We start from the raw sequence: 18,159 nt of genomic DNA, 5'->3' as shown, positions 1-18,159 counted from the left end.
TAGTTGTGATTATGAGACATACCTGGTTCTTAAGATATTTTTTGGGGGATACCCCCTCCAACCAATTTTCCTTCTATATGTAGTGTACATAATTTATAAATATATGTACTAATGACCCAATGTCTCAGTTTGCATTGTTACATTGTTAGCCATCTCTTTATGAAATAGGGTCAACGGTCAAGGTAAAATGGTGTGCTACTGACCTACTGGTATGACTTACTGGTATATACATCTTTAGGCAACTGTTCTTGAAATAGGGTCAAGGGTCAAATAAAACAGATTTGCATACTGACCTCCAGGAAGAGGCAGTCGTAGTGGAACATGTGTCCACAGAGGAACAGATAGAAGGGTCTGTTGAGGAGGGGGAAGTCGCAGGCAGCACATTTCTCCTGGCTCTCCACCACCCCATACTTGTTCCTCATCTCCTGGATGTCCTCTCTGATCCGCTTGGCGCTCTCCGTCGCCTCCTCCATCTCCTGCTTCAGCTCATCTATGTGCTGGTTGTACTCCTCTAAAGAGCTGCAGATAGCCTCCTGGGGAAGAAGGGATATAGTTGTGTCAACTTAAAATTATCCTACATGGGGAAATTCATTTGGTTCCAACTCATCATATACACATATGCTCATGATATGTTTGATTTGCCTGGTACAATGAAACCAATGGAAGTCACAAAAAAGTGCAAGGTCCAAGGTAAATGAAATGCACCTCAAAACACTGAACTTAAGTATATAACCTAGGTAGTATCCTAGACCCAGGTCTGATTACTACTCTGTTGTGTGTAGAAGTGTCTTTGGGCTTAAGAAAAAAGCTCTATATAAATCCAATGCATTTTCTTTAACACTACAACCTTGAAGTGGTCTATGGTGACAAAATCTGGGAAGAAGGGCAGTATGTCTTCTATCTTGAGCAGGTTACAGCTGGACAGACAGTTCATGGCCTTCTTCACATCCTTCTCCTCTTGCACCACATGACGGGCGATCTTCAGCCACAACTTCTTCCTCAACTCCTCATCATCCTCAGGCAGGTCAGCACATGACTTGGCCAGGTCCACATCCACCTGGAATAATAATAATTAATTATTATTTACTGTGTCCCTTTCGGGAAATGTATCTTGAATCTCAACAGCACAGCTGGGAGAGGGAGAGCACAGGAGAAGAGTTACACCAGCTGGTTTAGGAAAGTGTTTTTTTTCCTTCCCCAGTGCTGTGCGTAGCCAAAATAACAACATGCACACTTGATAGATGCACACTTGATAGATGCACACTTGATAGATGCCCTTTCAGATCCTGATTTAACATACAGTGCCGTGAAAAAGTATTTTCCCCCTTTCTGATTTTCTCTATTTTTGCACATTTTTAATACTGAATGTGATCAGATTTTCAACCAAAACCTAATATTCGATACATGGACCCTGAGTTTACAAATAACCCCCCAAAAATTGGATGACATGAGTGCCCTTATGCCTGGCAAAAAACCTAACACTGCATTCCACAGTAAGAACCTCATACCAACAATCAAGCATGGTGGTGGTAGTGGGATGGTTTGGGGATGCTTTACTGCCTCAGGACCTGGACCACTTACCTTAATAGAAGGAACCATGAATTCTGCTCTGTATCAGAGAGTTCTACAGGAGAATGTCAGACCATCCATCTGAGTTGAAGCTGAAGAGCAGCAAGACAATGATCCAAAACACACAATCAAGTCTACATGAAAATGGCTAAAAAGCAACACATTTGAAGTTTTGGAATGGCCTAGTGAAAGTCCAGACCTAATACCAATTGAGATGTTGTGGCAAGACTTGAAACAAGCAGTTCATGCTTGACAACCCACAAAACGTTGTAAAGTTCAAGCAGTTCTGCATGGATGAGTGGACCAAACCAAAATTCCTCCACAGTGACGTGAGACTGATCAACAACTACAGGAAGTGTTTGGTTCCGAGTCATTGCAGCTAAAGGTAGCACAACCAGTTATTGAGTGTAAGGGTGCAATTACTTTTTCACACAGGGGCATTGGGTGTTACATAACTTCTTATTTATGAAATAAATTAAATAAGTATTTAATTGTTGTGTTTATTTGTTCTAATATTAGGTTTTGGTTGAATATCTGATAACTCGGCCACAAAAAATATGCAAAAGCAGAGAAAATTAGAAAAGGGGGCAAATACTTTTTCACAGCAGTGGACACTGAGTGTACAAAACATTAGGAACACCTGCTCTTTCCATGACAGACTGACCAGGTGAATCCAGGTGAGAGTTATGATCCCTTATTGATGTCACTTATTTAAATCCGCTTCAATCAGTGTAGACGAAGGGGAGGAGACAGGTTACAGAAGGATTTTTAAGCCTTGAGACAATTGAGACATGGATTGTGTATGTGTGCCATTCAGAGGGTGAATGGGCAAGACAAAAGATTTAAGTGCCTTTGAACAAGGTATGGTAGTAGGTGCACCGGTTTGTATAAGGACTGCAACGCAGTTATTTCAATTATTATTTTTATTTTTTAAACGCTCAACAGTTTCCCGTGTGTATCAAGAATGGTCCACCACCCAAAGGACATCCAGCCAACTTGAAACAACTGCGTGGAAGCCTTGGAGTCAACATGGACCAACATCCCTGTGGAACGCTTTCGACACCTTGTAGACTCCACGCCTCGACGAAATTAAGGGTTTTCAGAGAGCAAAAAGGGATGTGACTCCATTTTAGGAAGTCATTCCTAATGTTTTGTCCACTCACTGTATACCGATTTTAGATTACCAAATCTTTAACTTTCAGATAACGTATGAGATGGATGCACTTCCGCTTTAAATCTTGCATGTGTGCCTGTTACAACATCCTGTCAATATTACATCGTCAACAATTAGCTACATAGTCATCAAAACACTAGCCAAGATCCTCACGTGTAGGGCCAGATCGACAGCTTCCTCATACAGCTCCATGATCTTATAGACCAGAACACAGGCCTGGAGGTAACCATGTTCAGCACACAGCCTCAGGGTGTACTTTAAGTCATAGTGGATGTCTGACGCGTGGGTACCAGCCTGTCAATAATAAAAACAACACTTTTTATTAATAATAAATTAATTAACAATATGTTCATGTATATTTGATCAAGATACCCTAGAACACTTACCAGAGGAAACTAAGAATAAAATAGCAAATATAGGTCAAAATGTGACAACATAACAAGTCCCTATGGGCCCTGGTCAACAGTAGCGTACTGTAGAGGGAATAGGAAGCCACTTGGGACGGTCACAGCCTTGAACCTACCTGTTTCAAATAGCACAAGAGACTATCAGGTTTGTATTTGGCGTAGAGGGACAGCAGGTAGTTGTGTATGGCCTCTTCTGTCACAGCGAGCTGGTAAACACAGAACTCCATGTAACGGATGGTCTCGTTGACCTGTTGTGTTGAACCCATTTGACTGTAGTTGACCAGGGCTGGGATCAGCTTCTTAGGGTCCAGCCTGCTACCCATCTGGATCCAGGCATCCACCACCTTATGATTGAGGTAGATTCATTATTTTATTGACATTTTATTTAACCTTTATTTAACTAGGCAAGAATATTTATTATTCATTCAATTTCCCTTTCACAAATACACATAGGCACTTCACATGCCATAAAAATGGACAATCAAGTATGGTATTGTATTTCAAACTGATTAAAAAATATATATATTTAACTAGGCAAGTCAGTTAAGAACTAATTCTTATGTACTTGAACACAGACACCAATAAAACAACAAAACATTTCAATGCAAGCAGATAAAAATCATTGTATCACCTTCTTAGGTATGTGTTGCATGAGGATGGGGGAGAACTTATAGAAGAGCTTCTCGTCGCAGTGCTTAGAGAGCACCTCCAGGGCGGCGCTATAGTCATCATGCTGACAGTGGTGGGAGATCACCCTCTCATAGTCCTAGAGAGATAAATACACAGATTCTTTAATGTCAAACAGCAGCAGATAAAACATACTTTACAAAACTGAAAATAAAGTCAACAGCCATAAAGTGGCCTAAACATGCCACATCATTAGAGACTAACAAGAGAGACCACTCTAAATGGCACAATACAATGCCACGCATGAATAGCAGGGTTGGAGTCAATTCCATTTCAATTCCAGACAATTCAGGAAGTACACTGAAATAACAATTCTCTTCAATGCTTTTCAATTAGGAACATTTTGAATTGGAATTTGGATTACTTTCTGAATTGACTTAGTATTGAAATGAAATTGAGCCCAAGCCTGGATAAATAGCATCATAAGATACCTGCATGATGACAGAGAAGTAGACCATGTCATCCACGTTGCCGTGGCTAGCCAGCAGGTCATAGATGGTCGTACGGTTGTTATAGAGACACTCCTTGTGTTTGGAGCTACTGAGGAACTTCCGGAACTCATCACGCGTCTCCTGGAACACACCATTTTTCCCCTCGTCTGATTCTAGAAGTCCCAGGTGGTTCAGGTAAAGCTCAGTCAGCCAAGTGACCAGTAGGGTGATCTGAGTCTTCTCACTCTGTTTCAATCAATCAAATCAATCCATTTTTATTGTCCCCAGAACAAAAGTTGCTTTGCAAATAGGGGTAGCATGATGAAAAAAAAGTATCAAATATGACATGACAGTTGAAAACATACCACACAAAAGACAAACTATCTGGCAGGTTGAGAAGTGAGCAGAAGACAAGCTTCCATTGTTCGCTGTAATGGACAATAAAGTCGTATGGTTTTGAATTGTAAACTTCGTCACAAAAACATAGAAACATAATATACCTGTTTTAAATTATTGAGTTTCTTCAGCAGGAACTCTTTCAGAGCCTCGTCCTGTTTTGCCTCGATAAACTTCAAAGCAATCTCTTCGAAGTAGTTCTGGGTCAGAGCGTAGCACTTAGCACTCTCCAAGTAGCGTTTGTTCTGGAAGCAGTGTTCTGCCTCCTTAGCCAGGACCATGTCCATGCACTCTGGCCGGTCCCGGCAGTACTCCTTAGCCAGGTCAAACTTGTTCATGCTCATGTACATCTGCCACACATCCCTGGCTTCTCTCTGGATGTGGTATCTGGATTGAGATTTTTTTTTAAATAAAATTAACGTCACGCTCACTTGTCTGTTCTTTCTAGTCTGATTCCACAGATGACAGTTAAACCTTGTTCAGCCACTAATGGCAGAGCTAGTCTGATTCCACAGATGACAGTTAAACCTTGTTCAGCCACTAATGGCAGAGCTAGTCTGATTCCACAGATGACAGTTAAACCTTGTTCAGCCACTAATGGCAGAGCTAGTCTGATTCCACAGATGACAGTTAAACCTTGTTCAGCCACTAATGGCAGAGCTAGTCTGATTCCACAGATGACAGTTAAACCTTGTTCAGCCACTAATGGCAGAGCTAGTCTGATTCCACAGATGACAGTTAAACCTTGTTCAGCCACTAATGGCAGAGCTAGTCTGATTCCACAGATGACAGTTAAACCTTGTTCAGCCACTAATGGCAGAGCTAGTCTGATTCCACAGGTGACAGTTAAACCTTGTTCAGCCACTAATGGCAGAGCTAGTCTGATTCCACAGATGACAGTTAAACCTTGTTCAGCCACTAATGGCAGAGCTAGTCTGATTCCACAGATGACAGTTAAACCTTGTTCAGCCACTAATGGCAGAGCTAGTCTGATTCCACAGATGACAGTTAAACCTTGTTCAGCCACTAATGGCAGAGCTAGTCTGATTCCACAGATGACAGTTAAACCTTGTTCAGCCACTAATGGCAGAGCTAGTCTGATTCCACAGATTGTGGCTATTGTAAAGATTTTACTGCCAAATGGCAGTGATGTGGTTGTTTTGTCGATCTTAGTTGAATGCACTAATTGTAAGGCTCTCTGGACAAGAGTGTCTGTTAAATGATTAAAAACTAAAATGTCATGTAAACGAACCTGAAGACAGCCTTCTCAGTATAGATCCACACCAGACCTCCTGCTGGGTCTTTGATCATCTTTTTCAGCGTGCCGAACTTATCAGGAAACACATCCTCGTTCACCACCTGTCAATCAATCAATCCATGCATTTAATCTATTCATAAAAGGGAGCCTAGTCAAAAGCAGTGCACTAAATCAGATAACATTTTATTGGTCGCGTACACATATTTTGCATATGTTATCGCAGGTGCAGCGAAATGCTTATTTTTCTAGCTCCAACAGTGCAGTAATACCTAACAATACACACAAGTCCAAAAATATAAAAATAAAGAAATCAAGAAATATCAGAACGAGCGATTTCAGAGTATGGAATATATATATATATATAACTAAACAAATGTTTTTAAATCAAAATATATTTTATATTTGAGATTCTTCAAATAGCCACCCTTTACCTTGAAGACTGCTTTGCACACTCTTGGCATTCTCTCAACCAGCTTCATGAGGTAGTCACCTGGAATGCATTTCAATTAACAGGTGTACCTTAAAAGTTAATTTGTAGAATTTCTTTCCTTCTTAATGCGTTTGAGACAATTAGTTGTGTTGTGACAAGGCAGGGGTGGTATACAGAAAATAGCCCTATTTGGTAAAAGACCCAAGTCCATATTATGGCAAGAACAGCTCAAATAAGCATTTGGGTGGCTATTTGAAGAATCTCAAATATAAAATGTATTTATATTTGATTAAAAAAAATGTTTTAGTTACTACATGATTCCATATGAGTTATTTCATAGTTTTGATGTCTTCACTATTATTCTACAATATGTGGGAACTTCTTCAAGACTGTTGGAAAATCATTCCAGGTGAAGCTGGTTGAGAGAATGACAAGAGTGTGCAAAGCTGTCATCAAGGCAAAGGGTGGCTACTTTGAAGAATCTAAAATATATTTTGATTTGTTTAACACTTTTTTGGTTACTAAATGATTCCATAGTTTTGATGTCTTCACTATTATTCTAATATGAAGAAAATAGTAACAAATAAAAAAGAACAACCCTTGAATGAGTAGGTGTTCTAAAACTTCTGACCAGTAGTGCCTTCGGAAAGTATTCAGACCCCTTGAGTTTTTCCACATTTTGTTACGTTACAGCCTTATTCAAAAATGTATTTATAATTTTTTTTTTTTTACTCACCAATACCCCATAACAAAGTGAAAACAGGTTTAGACAATTGTGCAAATTGTGAAAAAAAAACAAAATACAGAAATACCTTATTTACATAAGTATTCAGACTATGAGACTCAAAATTGAGATCAGGGGCATTCTGTTTCCATTGATCATTCTTGAGATGTTTCTACGACTTCATTGGAGTCCACCTGTGATAAATTCAATTGATTGGACATGATTAGGCTCCCGAGTGGCGCAGCATCTCAGTGCAAGAGGCATCACTACAGTCCCTGGTTCGAATCCTGTCTGTATCACATCCGGCTGTGATTGGGAGTCCTATAGGGCTGCGCACAATTGGCCAAACCTGGACGACGCTTGGCCAAGGTAGGCCGTCATTGTAAATAAGAATTTGTTCTTAACTGACTTGCCTGGTTAAAAAAAAGGTTATATAAAATGCTTTAATTTATTAGGAAAGGCACACACCTGTCTATATAAGATCCCACAGTTGACAGTGCATGTTAGAGCAAAAACCAAGCCGTGAGGTCGAAGGAATTGTCCGTAGAGCTCAGAAAGGATTGTGTCGAGGCACAGATCTGGGGAAGGGTACCAAAACATTTCTGCAGCATTGAAGGTCCCCAAGAACACAATGGTCTCCATTCTTAAATGGAAGAGGTTTTGAACCACCAAGACTCTTCCTAGAGCCGGCCGCCCGGCCAAACTAAGCAATCGGGGGAGAAGGGACTTGGTCACGGAGGTGACCAACAACCCGATGGTGACTCTAAAGCTCTGTCAGAGTTCCTCTATGGAGAAGGAGAACCATCTCTGCAGCACTCCACCAATCAGGCCTTTATGAGAGAGTGGCCAGACGGAAGCCACTCCTCAGTAAAAGGCACATGACAGCCCGCTTGGAGTTTGCCAAAAGCCACCTAAAGGTCTCTCAGACCATAAGAAACAAGATTCTCTGGTCTGATGAAACCAAGATATAACTATTTGGCCTGAATGCCAAGCGTCACATCTGGAGGAAACCTGGCACCATCCCTACAGTGAAGCATGGTGGTGGCAGCATTATGCTGTGGGGATGTTTTTCAGCAGCAGGGACTGGGAGACTAGTCAGGATCGAAGCAAAGAGGAACAAAGCAAAGCACAGAGAGATACTTGATGAAGTCCTGAGCGCTCTGGAGCAGGTTCTCAGACTGGGGCAAAGGCTCACCTTTCAACAGGACAATGACCCTAAGCACACAGCCACGACAACACAGGAGTGGCTTCGGGACAAGTCTCTGAATGTCCTTGAGTAGCCCAGCCAGAGCCCGGACTTGAACCCGATCGAACATCTCTGGAGAGACCTGAAAATAGCTGTGCAGCAACGCTCCCCTTACAATCTGACAGAGCTTGAGAGGATCTGCAGAAAATAATGGGAGAAACTCCCCAAATACAGGTGTGCCAAGCTTGTAGTGTCATACCCAAGAACACTCTAGGCTGTAATCACTGCCAAAGGTGCTTCAACAAAGTACTAACTAAAGGGTCTGAATACTCATCTAAATGTAATTTTTAAGTTGAAAAAAAAAAGTATAAATTAGTAAACATTTATAAAAACCTATTTTTGCTTTGTCATTATGGGGTATTGTGTATAGATTGGAAAGGGGGGAAAAACGATTTAATCAATTTTAGAATAAGGGTGTTACCTAACAAAATGTGGAAAAAGTCAAAGGGTCTGAATACTTTCCCGAAGGCACTAATATATATATATATACACACACTGCTCAAAAAAATAAAGGGAACACTAAAATAACACATCCTAGATCTGAATGAATAAAATAATCTTATTAACTACTTTTTCCTTTACATAGTTGAATGTGCTGACAACAAAATCACACAAAAATAATCAATGGAAATCCAATTTATCAACCCATGGAGGTCTGGATTTGGAGTCACACTCAAAATTAAAGTGGAAAACCACACTACAGGCTGATCCAACTTTGATGTAATGTCCTTAAAACAAGTCAAAATGAGGCTCAGTAGTGTGTGTGGCCTCCACGTGCCTGTATGACCTCCCTACAACGCCTGGGCATGCTCCTGATGAGGTGGCGGATGGTCTCCTGAGGGATCTCCTCCCAGACCTGGACTAAAGCATCCGCCAACTCCTGGACAGTCTGTGGTGCAGTCTGTGGATGGAGCGAGACATGATGTCCCAGATGTGCTCAATTGGATTCAGGTCTGGGGAACGGGCGGGCCAGTCCATAGCATCAATGTCTTCCTCTTGCAGGAACTGCTGACACACTCCAGCCACATGAGGTCTAGCATTGTCTTGCATTAGGAGGAACCCAGGGCCAACCGCACCAGCATATGGTCTCACAAGGGGTCTGAGGATCTCATCTTGGTACCTAATGGCAGTCAGGCTACCTCTGGCGAGCACATGGAGGGCTGTGCGGCCCCCCAAAGAAATGCCACCCCACACCATGACTGACCCACCGCCAAACCGGTCATGCTGGAGGATGTTGCAGGCAGCAGAACGTTCTCCACGGCGTCTCCAGACTCTGTCACGTCTGTCACATGTGCTCAGTGTGAACTTGCTTTCATCTGTGAAGAGCACAGTGCGCCAGTGGTGAATTTGCCAATCTTGGTGTTCTCTGGCAAATGCCAAACGTCCTGCACGGTGTTGGGCTGTAAGCACAACCCCCACCTGTGGACGTCGGGCCCTCATACCACCCTCGTGGAGTCTGTTTCTGACTGTTTGAGCAGACACATGCACATTTGTGGCCTGCTGGAGGTCATTTTGCAGGGCTCTGGCAGTGCTTCTCCTGCTCCTCCTTGCACAAAGGCGGAGTTAGCGGTCCTGCTGCTGGGTTGTTGCCCTCCTACGGCCTCCTCCACGTCTCCTGATGTACTGGCCTGTCTCCTGGTAGCGCCTCCATGCTCTGGACACTACGCTGACAGACACAGCAAACCTTCTTGCCACAGCTCGCATTGATGTGCCATCCTGGATGAGCTGCACTACCTGAGCCACTTGTGTGGGTTGTAGACTCCGTCTCATGCTACCACTAGAGTGAAAGCACCGCCAGCATTCAAAAGTGACCAAAACATCAGCCAGGAAGCATAGGAACTGAGAAGTGGTCTGTGGACACCACCTGCAGAACCACTCCTTTATTGGGGGTGTCTTGCTAATTGCCTATATTTTCCACCTGTTGTCTATTCCATTTGCACAACAGCATGTGAAATTTATTGTCAATCAGTGTTGCTTCCTAAGTGGACAGTTTGATTTCACAGAAGTGTGATTGACTTGGAGTTACATTGTGTTGTTTAAGTGTTCCCTTTATTTTTTTGAGCAGTAATATATTAGTGCATATATAAATATATATTAGTGCACTAATATATGCACTAATATTTATTTATATATGCACTAATATTTATTTATATATGCACTAATATTTATTTATATATATATATCCTTTCCAGATTAGTGCCTAGATATTAGTGCCTTCGTTATATATAATATATATAACTAAACAATGTTGTGTATAGACTATATGGGCAGAATATGAATAGAAAAAGGTGTGTATAGCAGTAGTTATATAGGATGAGCCTTGACTAGAATACAGTAAATACATATGAAGTGGGTAAATCTGTATGTAAACATTCGAGTGACCAGTGTTCAATGACTATGTACATAGGGCAGTAGTCTCTATGGTTCAGGGTACTGGGTGGAGGCCAGCTAATGGTGACTATTTAACATTCGGATGCCTGGAGATAGAAGCGGTTTCTCAGTCTCAGCTTTGATACACCTGTACCGTCTCTGCCTTCTAGATGGTAGCGGGGTGAACAGGCCATGGCTCGGGTGGCTGATCATAAAGGATATTCTTGACCTTCCTGTGACACCGGGTGCTGTAGATGTTCTGGAGGTCAGGCAGTTTGCCCCTGGTGGTGCGTTGGGCTGACCACCTCTGGAGAGCCCTGCGGTTCCAGACAATGGAGGTGATATAGCCCGACAGGATGCTCTCAATGTAGATACATCTGTAGAAGTTCCAGAGGGTCTTAGGAACCAAGACAAATTTCTTCAGCCTCCTGAGGTTGAAGAGGTGCTGTTGCGCCTTCCTCACCACCACTGTCTGTGTGGATGGACCATTTCAGGTTGTCAGTGATGCGCAACGCAGAGGAACTTGAAGCTTTTCACCCTCTCCACTGCGGCCCCGTCGATGTGGATGGGGAAGTGCGCTCTCCTGAAGTCCACGATCAGCTCCTTCATTTTGTTGACGTTGAGGGAGAGGTTATTTTCCTGGCACCACTCCGCCAGGGCCCTCACCTCCTCCCTGTAGACTGTCTCATCATTGTTGATGAGGGCACTACGGTGTTGAAGGCTGAGCTGTAGTCGATGAACAGCATTTTTACATAGGTAGTCCTCTTGTCCAAATGGGATAGGGCAGTGTGCAGTGTGATGGCAATTGCGTCATCCGTGGATCTGTTGGGGCGGTATGATCCGTGACTAGCCTCTCAAAGCACTTCACGATGACAGAAGTGAGTGCTACGGGGCGATAGTCATTTAGTTCAGTTACCTTTGCCTTCTTAGGTACAGAAACAATGGTGGACATCTGGAAGCAAGTGGAGACAGCAGACTGGGATAGGGAGAGATTGAATATGTCCGTAAACACTCCAGCCAGCTGGTCTGCACATGCTCTGAGGACACGGCAGGGGACGCTGTCTGGGCCGGAAGCCATGCGAGGGTTAACACGCTTAAATGTGATACTCATAGAGAACGAGAGCTCACAGTCCTCAGGAGCGACGGTGGCCCACGTCGGCGGCACCACGTTTTCCTTGAAGCAGGCAAAGAAGGTGTTTAGCTTGGCCGGGAGAAGGGCGTTGGTGTCCGTGGCTGGTTTTCTTTTTAAAATCCGTGATTGTCTGGATCAATGTTCCCTGTAATTGTTTTCAGCACTGAGCATATTTCTGGTCTGCTAAGCGCAAACTGGAACGTTGTGTGCAATTCTGTGCAACTTCTGGCACGAGTTTACTGTGAACACTGAGGCTGTACCCGCTTTAAGTTACAGTTTAACAGTGGCCAAGTAGGCTACTGTGGTTATTTGATCATAATGTAGGCCTACCGGAGTGGCCTACCGTCAAAACAATGGAGAGAAATGCCATCCCATAACATTTTAACATGGAAATAGCTGTTCTATCATTCAGCCTACAGTAGCAGCAAATGTGTGGTGTTCAATGTAGTCCTACATTCCATGAGACTTTTGAAAAAAAAAAAAAAATACATGCAGGGCTTGACATGAACCTATTTATCCACTTGTCCTTTAGATAAGGAGGTGACTGAAAATGTGTTGTTTGAGGCAAGAAACCACTTTATATAATTAATTATTATTCCCATACCATTGTTACAGAGAATCAGACAAATTACGCTACCCTCTGCCTATTGGCTACTTAGCATATTCAAGACCGTCTCAAAATACAACACTGCCTCTTTAAGACATAAAAAGCTGTACACATTTTGTACTCTTGTAGGAAGTAACCACTCCCCATTTATGGCGCAAGGGCCTGAGTAGTACCTGTCAATGCAATAGAATCCTACTCCGATGCGTTGTATATTTCGGTGCAGTGAGAGAGGGAAAGAGAGAGATAGATAGAGGGAAAGAGTACGATGGGAGCTGCTCACGCCCGCAGCTTAGAGGGAAACATTGGTCTGGAATCCCTGCCACAAACGTCTCGTGTCTGAGCCGTTGAATTGCGACTCCACTTTTCTGAACTGCTGTTTTGCCACTGATTGCCTTACAGAGGTCATAGCTGGTCTGTTTGTACACATCCATGTTCCTAGTCATCTTGCCGTGGTTAAATGCGGTGGTTTTGAGCTTTCAGTTTTATACTAATACTTCCATCTGTCATGGTTTTTGGTTTGGATAAGTCCTAATCTTCACAGTGGGAACAACATTCTCTATTAGGGATGCACGATACAGTCGGTGAACATATCGGAATCGGACGATATTAGCTAAAAACGCCAGCATCGATATCGGCCCGATGTATAGTTTAACGGCAATGTTAAACACTGATGTCAAAGGTACCGTGCAAACCTCTAAAACGTAGTTACGTGACGTAATAACGCCACGTAAAATTTTGCGCTTCACGTGCAACACAGCATTCCTAACCTAGCCCACAATGTCTGCTGTGTGGATCGAGCAGTCAACAAGTCAAGCAGTCATTTGAAAGAGTAACAACATTTCAGAGAGACAACTCAAAGGTGAAATCCATTAAAGCCAAGATAATGGAATTCATTGTCCTTGACAATCAACCGTTCTCTGTTGTGGGTGACGTTGGCTTTCGCTGACTGGTCGAGCACCGGGACAACACTACCAAATGCGCTATTTTTCAGATGTTGCCCTACTGGAGTTACACAGTAATAGCGTCACTGCTATTAGCTTCACAACTTACGTACTATGGAATGCCGTTTGGGTCTTTGCGTGTCAAAAAAGATACAGTAACTCTGTCAAAGCTGTACAAAAAAAGTCTGCAAACAAGCAAACACCGGCCACGAACGATGTGTTTACAATACCGCGTTGGTAATAAAGCATAATTTGTTCTACCACAACTTCTGGGGTAGCTAGCTTTAGCTTGGTACCTAGCTAGCACCAATACAACCAGTCTGAAAACAATGACCAGTAGAACCTGCAGTCATTTTCATTATTCTTAGCAATGATTAAGGAATCCTTGTCAGTAAGTATTAGCTAGGTTGCCACTTGTTGTTCGCCTATTGAAATTGAACTTCAGTTCAGGAAAATAAATAGCTAGCCAGCTATTTAGACTGTTGCCCAAAGCTAACGTTATAAGCAGCCAGCTAGCTTCATCTGGCTAGTGAGGCTCACCCGGCCTGGGTTATGTGTTGTGAGGCTAGCCACAATAAGGATTAGGTACAATAGTGAAACTTGCGGTTTGCCTTCAAAATAAAAGTATGTCATTGACAGTGAAGCAATTGAATACAAATAGTAGAATTATGCCTTACTTTAATTTTGAAGGCTAACCGGGTCCGACCATTAACCAAATAAATGAGGGTTATTTTAGATGACACCTAGCTATAAAGTTAGCTAGCGATAGCTACTGAAACAGATTATGTCGTGTTATATGACACACCAAATAGTATTATCTGACGTGTATCTTTTTTGACATGCAAAGACCCAAACGGCGTTCCATAGAAATCCTGGTTGAGAATGAAACGACTGAACAACGAAACAGCACAGCAAGTAAGTGAAAGAAATGGGTTTTGATTATGTTTTACTGGTAATGGGGACATACGTAAATGCCAACAAAATAACTTTTGGTCACTGTGGTGTGTGTATAACCTTTATTTAACTAGTCAAGTCAGTTAAGAACAAATTCTTATTTACAATGACAGCCCGGACGACGCTGGGCCAATTGTGCACCGCCCTATTGGACTCCCAATCACGGCCAGATGTGATACAGCCTGGATTCGAACCAGGGACTGTAGTGACGCCACTTTTTAAACTATTTAACTGTATTAGAACGCTTAAAAGGCCGCAAATATTTTAAATTTCAGTATCGTTTTTTTTTTTTGGCAAGCAACATTTCAGATATCAGTATCGGCAAAAAATGTCATATCGGTGCATCACTATTCTCTATGCCTACATCATTACTATTCTCAGAGACAACACGGAACATATCCCTGTCCATGTGATCAAAACAATCTTGAAGCATAGATTCCGATTGGTCAGACCAACAGTTCATAGTAGTGCAGTATTCCATAGTGCTACGGGGCGATAAGTGCACAATATGAGGAATAGGGTGCTATTTTGGAAGATTCCAATGTTGTTGTTTTTTGTTTTTTTACATCAGTTTTCACAAACATGCTTTTACAGTGACCTGGCCTACACCTTTTACAGTGACCTGGCCTACACCTTTTACAGTGACCTGGCCTACACCTTTTACAGTAACCTGGCCTACACCTTTTACAGTGACCTGGCCTACACCTTTTACAGTGACCTGGCCTACACCTTTTACAGTAACCTGGCCTACACCTTTTACAGTAACCTGGCCTACACCTTTTACAGTGACCTGGCCTACACCTTTTACAGTGACCTGGCCTACACCTTTTACAGTGACCTGGCCTACACCTTTTACAGTAACCTGGCCTACACCTTTTACAGTGACCTAGCCTACACCTTTTACAGTGACCTGGCCTACACCTTTTACAGTGACCTGGCCTACACCTTTTACAGTGACCTGGCCTACACCTTTTACAGTAACCTGGCCTACACCTTTTACAGTGACCTGGCCTACACCTTTTACAGTAACCTGGCCTACACCTTTTACAGTAACCTGGCCTACACCTTTTACAGTAACCTGGCCTACACCTTTTACAGTGACCTGGCCTACACCTTTTACAGTGACCTGGCCTACACCTTTTACAGTGACCTGGCCTACACCTTTTACAGTGACCTGGCCTACACCTTTTACAGTGACCTGGCCTACACCTTTTACAGTGACCTGGCCTACACCTTTTACAGTAACCTGGCCTACACCTTTTACAGTGACCTGGCCTACACCTTTTACAGTAACCTGGCCTACACCTTTTACAGTGACCTGGCCTACACCTTTTACAGTGACCTGGCCTACACCTTTTACAGTGACCTGGCCTACACCTTTTACAGTGACCTGGCCTACACCTTTTACAGTAACCTGGCCTACACCTTTTACAGTGACCTGGCCTACACCTTTTACAGTGACCTGGCCTACACCTTTTACAGTGACCTGGCCTACACCTTTTACAGTGACCTGGCCTACACCTTTTACAGTGACCTGGCCTACACCTTTTACAGTGACCTGGCCTACACCTTTTACAGTAACCTGGCCTACACCTTTTACAGTGACCTGGCCTACACCTTTTACAGTAACCTGGCCTACACCTTTTACAGTAACCTGGCCTACACCTTTTACAGTAACCTGGCCTACACCTTTTACAGTAACCTGGCCTACACCTTTTACAGTAACCTGGCCTACACCTTTTACAGTGACCTGGCCTACACCTTTTACAGTGACCTGGCCTACACCTTTTACAGTGACCTGGCCTACACCTTTTACAGTGACCTGGCCTACACCTTTTACAGTAACCTGGCCTACACCTTTTACAGTGACCTGGCCTACACCTTTTACAGTGACCTGGCCTACACCTTTTACAGTAACCTGGCCTACACCTTTTACAGTAACCTGGCCTACACCTTTTACAGTGACCTGGCCTACACCTTTTACAGTGACCTGGCCTACACCTTTTACAGTGACCTGGCCTACACCTTTTACAGTAACCTGGCCTACACCTTTTACAGTGACCTAGCCTACACCTTTTACAGTGACCTGGCCTACACCTTTTACAGTGACCTGGCCTACACCTTTTACAGTGACCTGGCCTACACCTTTTACAGTAACCTGGCCTACACCTTTTACAGTGACCTGGCCTACACCTTTTACAGTAACCTGGCCTACACCTTTTACAGTAACCTGGCCTACACCTTTTACAGTAACCTGGCCTACACCTTTTACAGTAACCTGGCCTACACCTTTTACAGTGACCTGTAACCAAAGACTAAGCAGAAGCAGTCAGAGGCCCACCTGTCCGTACGTGTCCGTATGTGTGTGTGTGTGACCCTACCTGTCCGTGCGCGTGTGTGTGACCCCACCTGTCCGTGCGCGTGTGTGTGACCCCACCTGTCCGTGCGCGTGTGTGTGACCCCACCTGTCCGTGCGCGTGTGTGTGACCCCACCTGTCCGTGCGCGTGTGTGTGACCCCACCTGTCCGTGCGCGCGTGTGTGTGTGACCCCACCTGTCCGTGCGTGTGTGTGTGACCCCACCTGTCCGTGCGTGTGTGTGTGTGACCCCACCTGTCCGTGCGTGTGTGTGTGACCCCACCTGTCCGTGCGTGTGTGTGTGTGACCCCACCTGTCCGTGCGTGTGTGTGTGACCCCACCTGTCCGTGCGTGTGTGTGTGACCCCACCTGTCCGTGCGTGTGTGTGTGACCCCACCTGTCCGTACGTGTCCGTATGTGTGTGTGTGTGTGACCCTACCTGTCCGTGCGGCGTGTGTGTGACCCCACCTGTCCGTGCGCGTGTGTGACCCCACCTGTCCGTGCGCGTGTGTGACCCCACCTGTCCGTGCGCGTGTGTGTGACCCCACCTGTCCGTGCGCGTGTGTGTGACCCCACCTGTCCGTGCGCGTGTGTGTGACCCCACCTGTCCGTGCGCGTGTGTGTGACCCCACCTGTCCGTGCGCGTGTGTGTGACCCCACCTGTCCGTGCGCGTGTGTGTGACCCCACCTGTCCGCGCGTGTGTGTGTGACCCCACCTGTCCGTGCGTGTGTGTGTGTGACCCCACCTGTCCGTGCGTGTGTGTGTGTGACCCCACCTGTCCGTGCGTGTGTGTGTGTGACCCCACCTGTCCGTGCGTGTGTGTGTGTGACCCCACCTGTCCGTGCGTGTGTGTGTGTGTGTGTGTGACCCTACCTGTCCGTGCGTGTGTGTGTGTGTGTGTGACCCTACCTGTCCGTGCGTGTGTGTGTGTGTGACCCCACCTGTCCGTTGAGGGTGCAGATGGCCTTGACGCGGTCAGGGAGGAGGAGTAGAAAGTGGAACTGAGTCAACACGATGGAGATGGGCTTGTTGAAACTGAAGTCTATGTCGGGGGTATAATCCCACACCTGATGGAGAGAGGGAAGAGAGAGAATGTATTATTTTTTTTAATTTTTTTTTATCAATGCTTCAGCAATATGAATTTCAAGAGTACAATAGAATTATTTTGAAAGACCAATCACAAAATGTATTTAATAGTCACCTGTAGGGAGCTTACCTGTACAACACATCAAACCTGAAAGTACACTAGCCTAAATATTAAGCACTATATAATATAGTATAACAACAGTACCTGCACATCACTGAGCACAGAGTCTGGCCTGATGTAGTCCAGCTGACCGTAGAGAACTCCATTACCCATCATCCATGCGAAGGCCTTGGGGCAGGACCTGAGCTTGGAGGTGTAGAAGGTAATCTCACTGTAGCCCATGTTAAACGGAAACTCCTGGAAGCTGGGCAGCAGCTCCTAGTAGTAAT

The 18,159-nt window shown here is 44.2% G+C and overlaps 1 protein-coding gene across 2 annotated transcripts in view; it reads right to left on the bottom strand.

The window, feature by feature from the left end:
• The window catches only part of vps18 (VPS18 core subunit of CORVET and HOPS complexes), a 32,490-nt gene that overhangs the window by 1,120 nt on the left and 13,211 nt on the right, over positions 1-18,159 (bottom strand). For both annotated transcript variants that reach the window (XM_045721124.1, XM_045721123.1), the window contains exons 6-15: positions 17,975-18,148; positions 17,625-17,750; positions 5,917-6,023; positions 4,769-5,051; positions 4,269-4,514; positions 3,782-3,916; positions 3,267-3,494; positions 2,897-3,037; positions 848-1,057; positions 294-533 (exon numbers count right to left, since the gene is read on the bottom strand). In XM_045721124.1, the coding sequence (XP_045577080.1) occupies positions 294-533; positions 848-1,057; positions 2,897-3,037; positions 3,267-3,494; positions 3,782-3,916; positions 4,269-4,514; positions 4,769-5,051; positions 5,917-6,023; positions 17,625-17,750; positions 17,975-18,148 (1,890 nt within the window). The remainder of the gene's footprint in view (positions 1-293; positions 534-847; positions 1,058-2,896; positions 3,038-3,266; positions 3,495-3,781; positions 3,917-4,268; positions 4,515-4,768; positions 5,052-5,916; positions 6,024-17,624; positions 17,751-17,974; positions 18,149-18,159) is intronic.

This window comes from Salmo salar, chromosome ssa06 (assembly GCF_905237065.1).
Source record: "Salmo salar chromosome ssa06, Ssal_v3.1, whole genome shotgun sequence".
NCBI lineage: Eukaryota > Metazoa > Chordata > Actinopteri > Salmoniformes > Salmonidae > Salmo > Salmo salar.
Note: the sequence above shows the minus strand (reverse complement) of the source record. Positions and strands in the feature narration are given on the sequence as shown.